The sequence below is a fragment of the Hyla sarda genome, chromosome 8, assembly GCF_029499605.1.
Source record: "Hyla sarda isolate aHylSar1 chromosome 8, aHylSar1.hap1, whole genome shotgun sequence".
In the NCBI taxonomy this organism is placed as follows: Eukaryota; Metazoa; Chordata; class Amphibia; order Anura; family Hylidae; genus Hyla; species Hyla sarda.
Genome location: NC_079196.1, coordinates 139,897,053 through 139,913,042, shown reverse-complemented (window position 1 = coordinate 139,913,042; position 15,990 = coordinate 139,897,053). Strand labels below are relative to the sequence as shown.

The 15,990-nt window shown below is 43.2% G+C and overlaps 1 protein-coding gene across 6 annotated transcripts in view; it reads right to left on the bottom strand.

Annotated features, from left to right (window-relative positions):
• The window catches only part of TNRC18 (trinucleotide repeat containing 18), a 968,701-nt gene that overhangs the window by 18,728 nt on the left and 933,983 nt on the right, over positions 1–15,990 (bottom strand). For all 6 annotated transcript variants that reach the window (XM_056534534.1, XM_056534539.1, XM_056534536.1 and 3 more), the window contains one exon: positions 12,950–13,024. In XM_056534534.1, coding sequence (XP_056390509.1) covers positions 12,950–13,024 — 75 coding nt within the window. The remainder of the gene's footprint in view (positions 1–12,949; positions 13,025–15,990) is intronic.

The following is a 15,990-nucleotide window of genomic DNA, read 5'->3' as shown; positions in this document are numbered from 1 at the left end:
GGGGGTTGTAGCTTTTGCAACAGCTGAAGGCACACTGGTTGCAAAACACTGAGTTTGTTGCCAAACTCGGTGTTTCACAACCTGTGTGTCTCCAGCTGTTGCAAAACTACAACTCCCAGCATGCACTGATAGACCGTACATGCTGGGAGTTGTAGTTTTGCAACAGCTGGATGTTCCCCCCCCCCCCAATGTGAATGTACAGGGTACACTCACATGGGCGGAGGATTACAGTAAGTATCCGGCTGCAAGTTTGAGCTGCAGCAAATTTTCTGCTGCAGCTCAAGCTGCCAGCGAGAAACTACTGTGAACCCCCCGCCCATGTGACTGTACCCTAAAAACACTACACTAACACAAAATAAAATAAAAAGTAAAAAAACACTACATATACACATACCCCTACAATAAAAATGAAAAACGTCTGGTACGCCACCGTTTCCAAAACGGAGCCTCCAGCTGTTGCAAAACTACAACTCCCAGCATGCACTTATAGACCCTACATGCTGGGAGTTGTAGTTTTGCAACAGCTGGATGTCCCCCCCCCCCAATGTGAGCGTACAGGGTACACTCACATGGGCGGAGGATTACAGTAAGTATCCGGCTGCAAGTTTGAGCTGAGGCAAATTTTCTGCCGCTGCTCAAACTGCCAGCGAGAAACTACTGTGAACCCCCCGCCCGTGCGACTGTACCCTAAAAACACTACACTACACTAACACAAAATAAAATAAAAAGTAAAAAACACTACATATACACATACCCCTACACAGCCCCCCTCCCCAATAAAAATGAAAAACGTCTGGTACGCCACTGTTTCCAAAACGGAGCCTCCAGCTGTTGCAAAACAACTACTCCCAGTATTACCAGACAGCCACTGACTGTCCAGGCATGCTGGGACTTTTACAACAGCTGGAGGCACCCTATTTGGGAATCACTGGCGTAGAATACCCCTATGTCCACCCCTATGCAAGTCCCTAATTCAGGCCTCAAATGCGCATGGCGCTCTCACTTTGGAGCCCTGTCGTATTTCAAGGCAACAGTTTAGGGTCACATATGGGGTATCGCCGTACTCGGGAGAAATTGTGTTACAAATTATGGGGGGTATTTTCTGCTATTACCCTTTTTAAAAATCAAAAATTTTTGAGAAACCAACATTTTAGGTAAAAATTTTTTTTTTTTTTTACATATGCAAAAGTTGTGAATCACCTGTGGGGTATTAAGGTTCACATTACCCCTTGTTACGTTCCCCGAGGGGTCTAGTTTCCAAAATGGTATGCCATGTGTTTTTTTTTTGCTGTCCTGGCACCATAGGGGCTTCCTAAATGCGGCATGCCCCCAGAGCAAAATTTGCTTTCAAAAAGCCAAATGTGACTCCTCCTCTTCTGAGACCTGTAGTGCGCCAGCAGAGCACTTCTTACCCCCATATAGGGTGTTTTCTGAATCGGGAGAAATTGAGCTTCAAATTTTGGGGGGTATTTTCTGCTATTACCCTTTTAAAAAATGTAAAAATTTTGGGAAACCAAGCATTTTAGGTAAAAAAAATGTATTTTTTTTACATATTCAAAAGTCGTGAAACACCTGTAGGGTATTAAGGTTCACTTTACCCCTTTTCACGTTCCCCGAGGGGTCTGGTTTCCAAAATGGTATGCCATGTGTTTTTTTTTTTTGCGGTTCTGGCACCATAGGGGCTTCCTAAATGCGGCATGCCCCCAGAGCAAAATTTGCTTTCAAAAAGCCAAATGTGACTCCTTCTCTTATGAGACCTGTAGTGCGCCAGCAGAGCACTTTTCACCCCCATATGGGGTGTTTTCTGAATCAGGAGAAATTGGGCTTCAAATTTTGGGGGGTATTTTCTGCTATTATCCTTTTTAAAAATGTAACATTTTAGGGAAACCAAGCATTTTAGGTAAAACATTTTTTTTTTTTTTTACATATGCAAAAGTCGTGAATCACCTGTGGGGTATTAAGGTTCACTTTACCACTTGTTACGTTCCCTGAGGGGTCTAGTTTCCAAAATGGTATGCCATGTGTTTTTTTTTTGCTGTCCTGGCACCATAGGGGCTTCCTAAAGGTGACATGCCCCCCAAAAACCATTTGACGCTCCTTCCCTTCTGAGCCCTCTACTGCGCCCGCCGAACAATTAACATAGACATATGAGGTATGTGCTTACTCGAGAGAAATTGGGTTTCAAATACAAGTAAAATTTTTCTCCTTTTTACCCCTTGCAAAAATTCAAAAATTGGGTCTACAAGAACATGCGAGTGTAAAAAATGAAGATTGTGAATTTTCTCTTTCACTTTTCTGCTATTCCTGTGAAACACCTAAAGGGTTAATACACTTATTGAATGTCATTTTGAATACTTTGGGGGTGTAGTTTTTATAATGGGGTCATTTATGGGGTATTTCTAATATGAAGACCCTTCAAATCCACTTCAAACCTGAACTGGTCCATGAAAAATAGCGAGTTTGAAAATTTTGTGAAAAATTTTCTAATTGCTGCTGAACTTTGAAGCCCTCTGGTGTCTTCCAAAAGTAAAAACTCATAAATTTTATGATGCAAACATAAAGTAGACATATTGTATATGTGAACCCAAAAATGTTTTATTTTGAATATCCATTTTCCTTACAAGCAGAGAGCTTCAAAGTTAGAAAAATGCAAAATTTTCATTTTTTTCATCAAATTTTGGGATTTTTCACCAAGAAAGGATGCAAGTTACCATAAAATTTTACCACTAAGTTAAAGTAGAGTATGAATCAGAATGATAACTAAAAGCATTCCAGAGTTATTAATGTTTAAAGTGACAGTGGTCAGAATTGCAAAAAACGCTCTGGTCCTTAAGGTGTAAAATGGCCTGGTCCTTAAGGGATTAAATATCTACAGACACATATTGACAGATATTATCGCACAACTGTTCGTAAGCAAAAACTTATTGGGCAAAGAATCCGAAAGAATAGATTAATATATTAATATGTCAAAATCAGATCTTGCCTCAGATTTAAGCCTTTAGGCTCCCTAGTGTCCAGTAAGAACATCCAGAAGGATTCTCTATTTAAGAGAAGTCTTCTGGTGCCCCCCCCCCCTCTTATGGGTTTTCTAATACTTTCTATACACATAATACCTAAGGTATCCACATTCCCTGCGTGCACATCCCTAAAATGTTTTGATGTTAAAGGATCTGAGGTTCCTCGCATCTGATATGTGTCTTCGGATTTTAGTTTTAAAACTTTTGCACAGGATGCCAAATACACAACACTACAGGTGTTACAATTTATGTAGTCTCTCATCTTGAAAACCTTACCGTAGCTATAGGAATTGAAATTCTTTTTTATGAGCATATGTCTGCATGTAATGCAGACATTGTGCCCACATCTCCAGTTACCTTTACTCTGGAGCCAATTTGACTGTTTCTTGATTTTATTAGCATTACTTCTATAAAGACTAGGGGATAAAGTTGAACCTAGAGTAGGACCCTTTCTAGATACCAGTTTAAAGTTATCTGACATTATACTTATAGATGAGCAAATCGAAGCAGAGGAACCAGTTTTTTTTTTACAAATTACAGGATTTATTTGATTTGCAATTAATGCGAATATCGCCGCGATTCTATCGCTTCATTAAACTCCATTTTACAGCGTTCCAGGCTCCAGGACACCTAAAATGGGGGATCCACATGTCAGTACATGAAGAAGGGGATGCTGGGAAGGCGGGAAGGTAAGGTGGGAAGGGAGGTAGACGGGATGACCCTGAATCACATGCAGGATGCAGCCTATCAGCATTCATTGACCCCTGTCACAGCCCTATATAATCGGCAGCCATTTTGCGGCTGCTCATTTCATGTCATTCACTGAAGAGAGAGAGGACGGCTGCGTGTGTTACACAGACACACTGAATTGATCATACCGCAGCGTTCCACTTCCAACTGCTAGTCACATCAGCGTTGTGGACAGAGAGCAGTGCAGTGCTTTGCTTGTTGTCATGGAGAAGGATTTTTACGCTAGCCATAAACCTCCCAGTCACTTTATTCAGCATCTTATCAGAGAGGGGCAGATAGCTGCCTCATACATATCAACAAGCTGCCTTAACTTCATCAACTATATCACAGGAGGCAGGATTGATTTTTCAGCGCAATTCTGTGTAATTTTTCCACAAGAAATTATCTGCTTATACTAGTCTGCAGACAGTATAATAACCAACAGTTCACACCATTCTTAATACTCTGTGACAGAGTGCAAATATTTTTTTTTCTTTTGTGGTACTGCACTGTTGTGTCCTGCTGCTGTACAAAAAAATTTTTTTTCAGGGGACTGTAGTGCATTTTTCTGCCCTCATACGTGCATACCACATACCTACATCAAAGCAGTCTACTATTTTGTATCTGTAAATCTGTAACAAGTCTAGATACTGGGAAAGTCCAGGCAAAAGTAATCACTGGCTGGTGTTTTACGAAAATACGTTTTCCAAGTGTACTGTAGCGCATTTTTTTCCCTCATACATGCATACCACATACCTACATCTAAGTTGTCTACCATATTGTATGGTAGATTTAGGCTCATTGTAGCACGTTTTTCTGCCCTCATAAGTGCATACCGCATACCTACATCAATGCAGTCTACTATTTTGTATCTGTAAATTTGTTACAAGTCTAGATACTGGGAAATTCAAGGCAAAAGTAATCACCGGCTGGTGTTTTACGAAAATACGTTTTCAAAGTGTACTGTAGCACATTTTTTTGCCCTTATACATGCATACTACATACCTAAATCTAAGTAGTGTACCATTTTGTACCTGGTAATCTGTCAAGGGCCTACATACTGTGAAAGTCCAAGCACTAGTACCCACCGGCTGGTGTTTTACAGAAATACAGACTTTTTAATACGTATTATATCGCATTTTTCTGCCCTCATCAGTGCATACCGCATACGTACATTTAAGTAGTGTACTATTTTGTACCTGTTAATCTGTCAAGGGCCTACATACTGTGAAAGGACAGCCAAAAGTAATCACCTGCTGCTGTTCTAGACAAATACTGTTTTAAGAGTAGTGAAGCGTATTGTACTACCCTCATATAAGCACTAAGTATGTCAGGCAGAGATGTGCCAGGATGTGCACAGAGAAGTGGCAGAGGCCTAAATCCTTCAGGCAGAGGTCGCAGCAGACTGGGGGCGAGTGGAAGCAGGAGTCGCAGCGAGAGGCTGGAGCTCCCGTTATCAGCTAGCGGTCGTGTCTCGATCAGCAACCCATCTGCCGTCGTCGCTTGGTTAACACGGTCATCCATTTCATCACAAGTGACATCTGACACCCCCAGTCAACAGTCGTTAGGTTCCTCAGACACAACCCTCAGTTGGCATAGCCCGGGAGCAGTCCCTGTCCTCCCATTGCCTCTGTCCTATGCTGTTCCCTCTCCTACAGAAGTATCTTATGCTGTGGGTTCAGCTCCACTGTTTACTGAGGATGATCTAATAGAGGACAGTAAGCAGCTACTGCCCAGCCAAGAAGGGGAGGAGACATGCGCCGCTTCCTCCGCAAGGCGGGCAAGTAGTGATGAGGAGAGTGACGTGGGAGGCGGTGTTGCCAGGGTTCAGGGTCCTGAAGCAGACACTATTGAGGAACCTGAGGAGGACATCAGTGATGTGTAGACACAACTCGATGATGAAGCCGATCACAATTGGGAGCCGGGTGCAGAAGGGGCTTCATCATCATCAGGAGAAGAGAGTTGCAGGTTGCCTGTGAGGCAGCAGCTGAACCAGCAAGGCGGTAGCATGTTGGCAGTCAGCGAGGTGGCAGAAGTGGAAATTCTCGAGCCAAACGTGCCCGGGGTAGACCACCTGCTTCGCAGCAGCCTACCTTTCCGGGAGGTAGTGGAACAGGGGTTCCTGGAGACGGCGGCAGTAGCTGTCAATTAGTGTGGACTGTTGGTGGAAAAATCAGCTTCTCGGCAGTGTGGCGTTTTTTTTTATCAAGCATACGGAGGAGGTTCACATAGCCATATGCAAGATATGTCGGCAGAAGGTGAAGCGTGGCCAGGGTCCCAATGTTGGCACCACGGCCCTGCGTCACCATAAAGCGGCCTTGGAGAACCGTGCTCCGATGTAGTGGTCAAGCCTGCTGCAACACCCAGTGGCCAGCCGCTCCCTCCTTCAGCCAGCCAAGGCTCCAACACCTCAGCCGAAAGGAGCTGTGTGTCATACCCTCCCTCTGTCGCTCCAGATGCTCCTGCTTCTCCCACTTTTAGTCAACCATTCCGCCAACAATGCATCTGCAAAGCCATGTCCAAGAAATAACAGTGCCGAGCCGTGGTGGAGAGCACCAAGCCACCATTTCTTCGTGAAGAAGGCAGTACCAGCCCTGCACATTTTTGTGGAAGAGAAGGTGTGCCTGTCCTTGAGCCTGTCTGTGTGTACCAAAGTGCACGGCAGCGCCGACGTCTGGAGCTGTAACTACGGTCAGGGACAATACATGTCCTTTATGGCTCACTGGGTGAATGTGGTTCCTGCACAGCCACAACCCCAACTTGAACAGGTCCCGCCGCTTCCTCCTCCACGCTGTCAGCCCATTGGTCCTGTGACAGTGTGCGACTCCGCCTCCTCATCCTCCAACATGTCCTCAGCCTCCACTGCCCGGACAAGTCTCAGTGGACCTTCAGCATACCATGTGTGCAGGGCATGGCGGTGTCAGGCTGTTCTTCACATGGTTTGCCTTTGCGAAGAGTCACACAGGGGATGAACTGCTAAAAGTCATTCGAAAAGAAATCGGTGCATAGCTTACTCCACAAAAACTGGAAATGGGAACCATGTTGACCAACAACGGGAAGAACATCTTGGCCGCGCTGCGACAAGGAAGGGTGAGCCGTGTGCCCTGCATGGCACATGTGTTAAATCTGGTTGTCAAGCAGTTCCTGAAGTGTTCCCCCCATTTGCAAGACATCCTAACAATGGGAAGGAAGCTTTGCATGCATTTCAGCCACTCGTACACCGCAAAGCACACCCTCCTTGAGCTGCAGCGTCAGAATGGTATCCCCCAACATAGTCTGATTTGTGACATTGCCACACTTTGGAATTCCACCCTCCATATGTTGGACTGACTGTACAAACAGAGAAAAGCCATCACCGATTTCTTGATGATCCAAGTGGATAAAGGTACTCTCCTGTGTAACTTCAATTTGAGCCCTTTGAGGAAGCCACATTATTAGTAAGTCGCCAGGATTACGGGATGAACAACGTCATTCCACTGCTTCATTTCCTACAAGTGCTGGAAACTATGGTTGGTCAGGGCAATGGAGACGTTGCGCCTACATCTCACAGCCACATGAGCCCTGTGGGTGCTGAACTGGAGGAGGAGGAGAAGGATGAGGAGCACAGTGGAGCACAGTTTAGGTTTCATGAGATGGGCGGTGCTTCTAGTCATTTGATAGGAGGAGCATAATCAACTAGAGGAGCTAGAGGGTTATGAGGAAGGCGAGAGAGAGGACCCAGACACACCGTGGCAGTATGCAGTGGAGATGGAGGCAGGGAGTCCCTCCGAGTCACTTGCACAAACGGCACGATGCATGCTCAGTTGCTTATTGGACCCTCGCTACTGGCACAAAATGGGGGCCTTTTTTACACACACTGAGAGGGAGGACAAACTGACCCACTACAGAGAGATCCTACGTAGTCAGTTGGCCGATGCCATCGTCGGCGCCATCATCCATCCACTCGCAGGTCTTACTCGGGCGGCCCTCTGCGCTCACCTTCCACTGTCATGGCTGCTGGGGAGGGGTGGCAGGAGCAGTACCAGCTCCATCAGCAGCAGCCTGAGTCTACAGTCGCTGATGAGTACCTTTCTTCACCTACATAGTGAAGCAACTCATCAGCAGCAGGTAGACGTGGAGCAGGACCTGAACCAGCAGGTGGTGGCATACCTTGACATGGCAATGCCAACAAACCTTGAAGATCCGCTGGACTTCTGGGCAGCCAAACTTGATTTGTGACCGCAACTAGCAGAGTTTGCCCTGGAAAAGCTATCCTGCCCGGCCAGTAGTGTGCCATCAGATCAGGTGTTTAGTGCGGCTGGGGCCATAGTCACTCCAAGGAGAACTCATCTGTCCACGTAAAATGTGGAGAGACTGACCACATTTTCTGACCACCATGATCTTTGTGAAGATGAATCAGGCATGGATCAACCAGGATTTTCACCCACCAATGCCAGATGCATCAGAGTAGATTGACCATGATGCTACACCAACACTTTACAAATATGGATAGTGCCAAACAGATTTAAGGCACTGCTCCCCAGTTACAAACATTCCAGCAACTTTGATCAATCGGTACTGGTATTGCCACCCACCGCACCACTCTGTCAACGGGTCACTTTCAGGACTCCTGATGCCGCCGCCACCTCCAGGCTGTTTCATTCAGCCACTATTTTGTCTCTTTATGCTTCTGCCAACTACAGGCTGTGCCATTCAGCCACTATATGGGCTCCTGATGCTTTCCCCATCTCCAGGCTGTCATACAGCCAATTGCTTTCTGATGCTTCTGGGACTGTCTTGGATATTACCTACATTTTTTTTATGGTAGCACTAGCAAACATACATCTTCTATACAGATTTCAATATTAACATTTTAATGTTAGGGGTTGTAAAACCCTCTTGTAAACTCATGCTGATGCCTGCTCCAGGCTGTGTGTTTCAGGAACTACTGTGCTTATTGATGGTGCTGAGCTTGGGCCATAAATTCTTTGATGAAAGCATGAGGTAACATACCTCTCCAATAGAGATTTCAACATTGATCTTTCAATCTTAGGGGTTATGAAACCCTCTTGAGTACTGCTGTTGCCTGCTACGGAACGTGTCTTTCAGGAACTACTTGGCTTACTGATGCTGCTGGGCTTGGGCCCTAAATTTTTGGATGTTAGCACTAGCTTACATACATGCTTAATTGAGATTTCAACATTGAACTTTCAATCTTAGGAGTTATGAAACCCTCTTGTGTACTCCTGCTGTTGACTGCTCCTGTCTGTGGCATTCAGCAACTACATGGTTTAGTGATGCTGCTGGGCTTGGGCCTTACATTTTTGGATGGTAGCACTAGCTAACATGCATCTTCAATAGAGATTTCAACATTCACCTTTTAATGTTAGGGGTTGTGAACCCATCTTGTGTACTCAAGCTGCTGCCTGCTCCTGTCTGTGTCATTCAGAAACTGCATGGTTTAGTGATGCTGCTGGGCCTAGGACATTACCTATATATGTTTATGGTAGCACTAGGTACCATACATCTTCAATGGAAATTTCAAAATTCATCTTTTATTCTTAGAGATTATGAGGCCTTATTATCTCCTCATCTGCCGCCAACTCCAGGCTGTGCGATTCAGACACTATATGGTCTCCTCATGCTTCAGCAAACTCCAGGCTGTGCCATTCAGCCACTATATGGTCTCCTCCTACTGATGCCACCACCAGGCTTTGTCATTGTGCTGCCGTGTGACATGTGACTCCTTGTTAGATTTGGTCCTTTGTACCCACACGCCGGGGCCCAGGACACTAAAACTTGGGAGTTAAAAGTTCAATTTCAAAATCCTCAATTTCAATTTCAAAATCTTACATTTCTATTTAAAATTCTTAAATTTCAATGGTCTCCTCATGCTTTTGCCAACTCCTGGCTGTGCCATTCAGACACTATATGGTCTTCTCATGCTTCACCCACCTCCAGGCTGTGTCATTCAGCCACTATATGGTCTCCATATATTGACTGTGTATTGTAGGAAACATGTGGGTATCCTTGAGTTACTCTCCCAGCATTATTGCCATGTTGATATCAGACCAGTAATAAAAGGAATATTGCCAAGGACTTGCAGAAACAGGGAACTGTGGATACTGACCACCGGCTGTTGGAATTGACTGACTATCCCAGGTGGTAGATTTACCATTTTGAAGTTCCTCGGTTCCAGTAGGCTTTAAGCCATTCATTCTTTGTTGTGGTTCTTCAGTTGCAGAATTAAGTTGTATCATGTTTTCCTGCTCCTCTGATGAGGTAATGTCACTGGAACACAAAATACTCATATTGTCATCTAATGAAGGATCCTTTTCTTCAGAGAACGTATGTATCATTTTATTATTATGAATGTCAGGTGGTATTCTGACAATTTCTGATTATAAAGAAATTTTGTAATCTGGGACACAGGTAAAAAGTATTTTTAAGCGTACTGTAGCACATTTTTCTGCACTCATTAGTGCATACCACATACCTACATCTAAGTAGTGAACTATTTTGTACCTGTTGATCTGTCAAGGGTCTATATACTGTGAGAGGACAGCCAATAGTACACACCTGCTGCTGTTCTAGACAAATACTGTTTTAAGCGAAGTGAAGCGTATTGTACTTCCCTCATATATGCAATAAGTACGTCAGGCAGAGTAGTGAAATTTCAATTACAAAATCCATAATATCAATTTCAAAATCTTCAATTAAATTTTAAAAATCATAAATTTCAATGGTCTTGTCATGCTGCTGCCAACTCCAGGCTGTGCCATTCAGACACTATATGGTCTCTTCATGCTTCAGCCAACTCCAGGCTGTGTCATTCGGGCAATATATGGTTTACTGATGCTGCTGGGCCTGGGCATAAAAACTTTTGTTATATTAGCACTAGCTACCCAAAATCTTCAGTTTAAATTTCAAACTTTGTCGTTTTATTTTTTAGGGATTGTGAAGCCCTGGGGTCTCCTCATGCTGCAGCCAACTCCAAACTGTGTCATTCAGCCAATATATGGTTTACTGATGCTGCTGGGCCTGGGAATAAAAATTTTGTTATGGTAGCACTAGCTACCCCAAATCTTTGGTTAAAATTTAAAACTTCATCTTTTTTTCTTAGGGATTGTGAAGCCCTGGTGTCTACTCATGCTGCTGCCAACTCCAGGCTGTGCCATTCAGACACTATATGGTCTCTTTATGTTTCAGCCAACTGCAGGCTGTGTCATTCAGGCAATATATGGTTTACTGATGCTGCTGAGCCTAGGTCTGGGCACAGTTTTTTTGTTATGGTAGCACTAGCTACCCAAAATCTTCGGTTTACATTTCAGAATTCATCTTATAATCTTAGAGATTGTGAAGGCCTAGTGTCTACTCATGCTGCAGCCAAATCCTGGCTGTGCTATTCAGACATTATAAGGTCTCCTCATGCTTCAGCCAACTCCAGGCTGTGTCATTCAGGCAATATATGGTTTACTGATGCTGCTGGGCCTGGGAATAAAAATGTTGTTATGGTAGCACTAGCTACCCAAAATCTTCGGTTTAAATTTCAGAATTAATTTTATAATCTTAGGGATTGTGAAAGCCTAGTGTCTACTCATGCCAACTCCTGGCTGTGCCATTCAGCCACTATATGGTCTCCTCATGCTGCCAACACCTCCACACTGTGTCATTCAGCCACTATATGGTCTCCTCATGCTGCCAACACCTCCACGCTGTGTCATTCATCGACTATATGGTCTCCTCATACTCATACCACCTCCAGGCTCTGTCACTGTGCCGCTCTGCGGCAGGGATTCTAAAAGCGATTCTAAATTCAGATCAAAACTAATTTTTTCAAAAAATTCGCCGAATCGGACGAATCAAATTTTTCTAAAGTTCGCTCATCTCTAGCAGTGAGACTGTGGAATTCTCTCCCGGATGAGGTGGTCGTGGTGAACTATTTAAAAGAGTTCAAAAGGGGTCTAGATGCATTTTTGGAGAATAATAACATCGCTGGTTATGTATACTAGATTTATATGGACAGAATGTTGATTCAGGGATTCATTCTGACTGCCATATTTGGAGTCGGGAAGGAATTTTTACCTCTAGTATGAGGGTTTTCTGGCTTCCTCTGGATCAACTCAGTAGGGACTCATTAGGGTTATAGGAAGCTGTGCAAACCGTGTTCAGCTCCACCTCCCACGTCCTGCTGCGCACTGACTGGTACGGACCGTACCCTGGTACTAGCAATGGCAAGGTAAAGAATTGTTGTCCAGCGCACGTTCCCGTTTAAAATCCAAATCCTTATTCAAGCATATACACCGGGTACGAAAGTTAAGGTAGACACAGGTGACGCGTTTCAGCCTGTCAAAGGGCCTTAGTCATACGTATGACTAAGGCCCTTTGACGGGCTGAAACGCGTCACCTGTGTCTACCTTGCCTTTCGTACCCGGTGTATATCCTTGAATAAAGATTTGGATTTTAAACGGGAACGTGCGCTGGACAACAATTGTTTACCTTGCCATTAGGGTTATAGGTTGAACTTGATGGACTCTGGTCTTTTTTCAACCTCATGAACTATGTAACTAAAGACCTATAATGCTGGGGATACTTCATTAATTCAAGTAAGTGACCCCACATTTAAATGCTGTTCACCCGCACTATAACCCAGTAAATTGGGTATAGTGCTGTAAACAGCCTGTCAGTTTTATTTTAAAGTGTACCCATCATGAGATTGAAAAAAATGCTTCAGGCTTATTCTTTAACTGGTACTGATCCTTTTTGGGTGCTTAAATCCTGATTTTCATCTTTTATGGCTTCTTATTCTCTTGTTTATGATGCACACATTGCATGAGGAAGGGGTATTCCCTTGCTTGTCATCACAAGGGGAACTTCCTCACTCCTCAGAGCTGCAAACTGGCTGCTCTGTGCACTGAAGCTCTGTGAAGTGCCCCCGGCTCACAGAGCAGGCTAATTGGCAAGCCAGGAACATGCACAGAGCCATGCTTGTCCCGTCCACACTTCCTGTATTGTATCTTGGCACAGAGGCAATAGCTGCAGGTATAAGACAGTGTTCTAGACAGTGGAGGGACCCCTACAGGTAAGAAGTATAGAGCATTTTTTTCAACTATCCATACATATAACATATGTTATTAAATACATTTTACATAAAAAGGTTTTGCAAATGACAGTACTCATTTAAGTTTCTTTTATCTGTAAAAATATCAGAGAATATAACTAACCTCCATAAAATCTTTCCTTTCGATAGAAATCTGCAGACAAGATGTTCTACCTTTGCCAAGTTGTACATCCCAATTCTGTGAATAGAAATGAAGGGTAAGTATGAAAATGAAAAAAAAATTAACTAAATAAAGTAACACATTAAAAAACAGAATTTTTATAAATTTAACCCCTAAGGCTATGTTTACATCAGCGTTTTTCAAATATGTTATGATATGTGTGTTATAGACAAATAACGGAGGTCACTCATAATGGATATGAAACTGATGTTAAGGCTAGGTTCACAACAGCGTTTTTCATCTCCGTTGCTCATCTCCGTTATAGAAATGAGCAACGGAAATGAAAAAAGAAGGTAACGGATTCCATCTAGGTCAATGGGCTTTTCTAAATCTCCGCTGTACTTCCTTATTGTCCTTTGACTTCAATTTGCTTTATTTTAGAGCAGAGAAAAGACAGGCATTTTTTTTCCATTATAAATTATGGATGTAATAATGGACTTGGTCATTTAACATTGAAGTCTATGGTGATGCAATGTTATGCTAATTGTCAGGCGAAAATGAATCACTAGACCTGATGATTAAGAATATTATGGCAGCCATTTTGCCAAGTAAGCAGACATGTTAGCTGAGTTTTAATCAGGTACAAATTAAATACATCTGTACTAGCCTTCTTAAAGGGGTACTCTTATGTCCTATCCAAAGTATAGGGGATAAGATGTCTGATGACAGGGGGTCCTGTTATTATCTGTTAATACTTCCATTTATGTCTGTTAATGTCAGAATTTCCATTTTTTTTCTTCTGAGCATGCTAGTACCAATAACGGATGTCTGTGGAAGTGGGCATGATGGCTGTGGTCGCTCATCACGCCCCCCCCCCATAGAGATGAATGGAGGGGGGGGTGGCATGACATCGTGACCATGGCTGTCCGAACCCAGCTTTCTGAACAAAAATGTTCCGAATGCCGCTGTGCTGCCCGGAGAACGCGGGGGTCCCAGTGGCACCTTTGGATAGGGGATAAAATGTCCAGGGGCAGAGTATCCCTTTAAACATATGTTTCTTTTCACAGACTTTGCCAGTCAGAGATGAAAGACAGCTCTTTGCTTACCTGCAAGTTTTACTAAATCTTTTACCATTTCAATTCTGTAAACATCAGTTTCATGTTAATTATGCGTAACCTCCATTATATATCAATAATGGACATATTATAACATATTTTAACAATGCTGATGTAAACATAGCCTAACAGAAGTAAAATGGTAAAAGATTTTGTAAAACTTTCATATAAGATAACGGACTGTTAACATCTGTTATTTTTTGTTAAAATGTTTATTTTCTGTTTATGACCTGTAGAAAGAAAAAAGGAGAGCCCAGAGGGAGGCGCCTCGTGTGATACCGTATGGGAGAGGAATCTTACAGCAGTTTGTGGTCAAAATAAATGACCCCTAGGTAGTGGCTGCTCACCTGAGAGCAAGTCAAAACTTGCATATCAACCCACAATTGGGTTACCAAAATTTGGAGAGTACTGGAACCACTGCTAAGCCGGAGGTCACAGGAAAAGGAGGAAGACCAATCCTGATAGGACTTGTGATGTGGAAGATGAGAAAAGGACCTCTAAAGGCGCTGCAGACTCCAATGGAATTAAACCAGAGCCAGAGATGTAGCAATAGTACAAAACACTGGGAGGTTTATTGCAATAGATAAAACAATAAAGTAGATTACGCGTTTCGGGGGAGCCACCCCCTTCTTCAGATCAGAACTGGAGAAATAATTCGCTGACAATCGTGATCTGAAGAAGGGGGTGGCTCCCCCAAAACGCGTAATCTACTTTATTGTTTTATCTATTGCAATAAAACCTCCCAGTGTTTTGTACTATTGCTACATCTCTGGCTCTGGTTTAATTCCATTGGAGTCTGCAGCGCCTTTAGAGGTCCTTTTCTTACCTTCCACATCATATTTTCTGTTTATGTCCTTTAATTTCACTTATTTGACAACCATTTCCATTTCTTCTTCAGAGCATGCTATTAGCAATAACAGATGAAATACCAGTTAAAAATAATGCAGTATAACGAAAGTAGGCTGGGTTCACATCAGTGTTTTTTTTTATCTCTGTTGCTCAAGTCCAATAATGAATGTAAGAATGGATGTAGTAATTTAACATTGAAGTCTGTGGTGAGGCATGTAACTCTGTTTATCCGTTATTACTACTGAGCATGCTCAGAAAAAAAGGAAAAAAGAAAAACGAACATTAAAGGGTAGGGTCACAAGTAACGGATGCGCAGTGTATTCTTCATTGCGGATCCGCTGCTAATCTGACCCATAGTATGCCCCCAGCTGTTGCCATCCCCTAGCCCGGCCTTGCTTCACCCTCTGGTCTGCTCGCAGCGGCACTCCGCGGATCCGAGCACCCACAAAGGGGCTTGAGAGTCGCCGAGTGCATGCGCAGCAAAATCAGACATTGCGGAGCAGCCGGAGGTTTAACAGCTGGAGGCACACTATGGGTCTACTAGCAGGTCTACTAGTGGGGCTATAAAAACATTAAAATTCAGGAAGGCCAATTTTCATCAACTAAGAGGGGACCTCAGTGACACAGATTGGGACCTACACAAGCTAAATGGGACATTTTTAAGAGCGTCTTGAATAGATCTTGTGAACAACATATACCCATAGGGAATAAACGTATTAGAAATAGAAGAAAACCAATTTGGCTAAACAAAACAGTTAGGGATGAGCTCAATGATTAGAGGAAAGCGTTTAGACTACTAAAACAAGAAGGTTGTGGAGAAAGAATTTAAAAAAAAATTAATAAATAAAGTAATAAAACTAGAAAAAATTGCAACAGAGAGAACAATTGCCATAGAGAGTAAAAAGAACCCAAAAATTATTATTTACCTACATAAATAAAAAGAAACTTAAAACTGAACATGTTAACCTCCTAAGAAATAATGTAGGTGTAATGGTGGAGGAGGATGAGGAAAAGGCCAATCTACCAAATGCCTTTCTCTCTACTGTATTTAAACAGGAAAATACAATGTCAGATAACAGG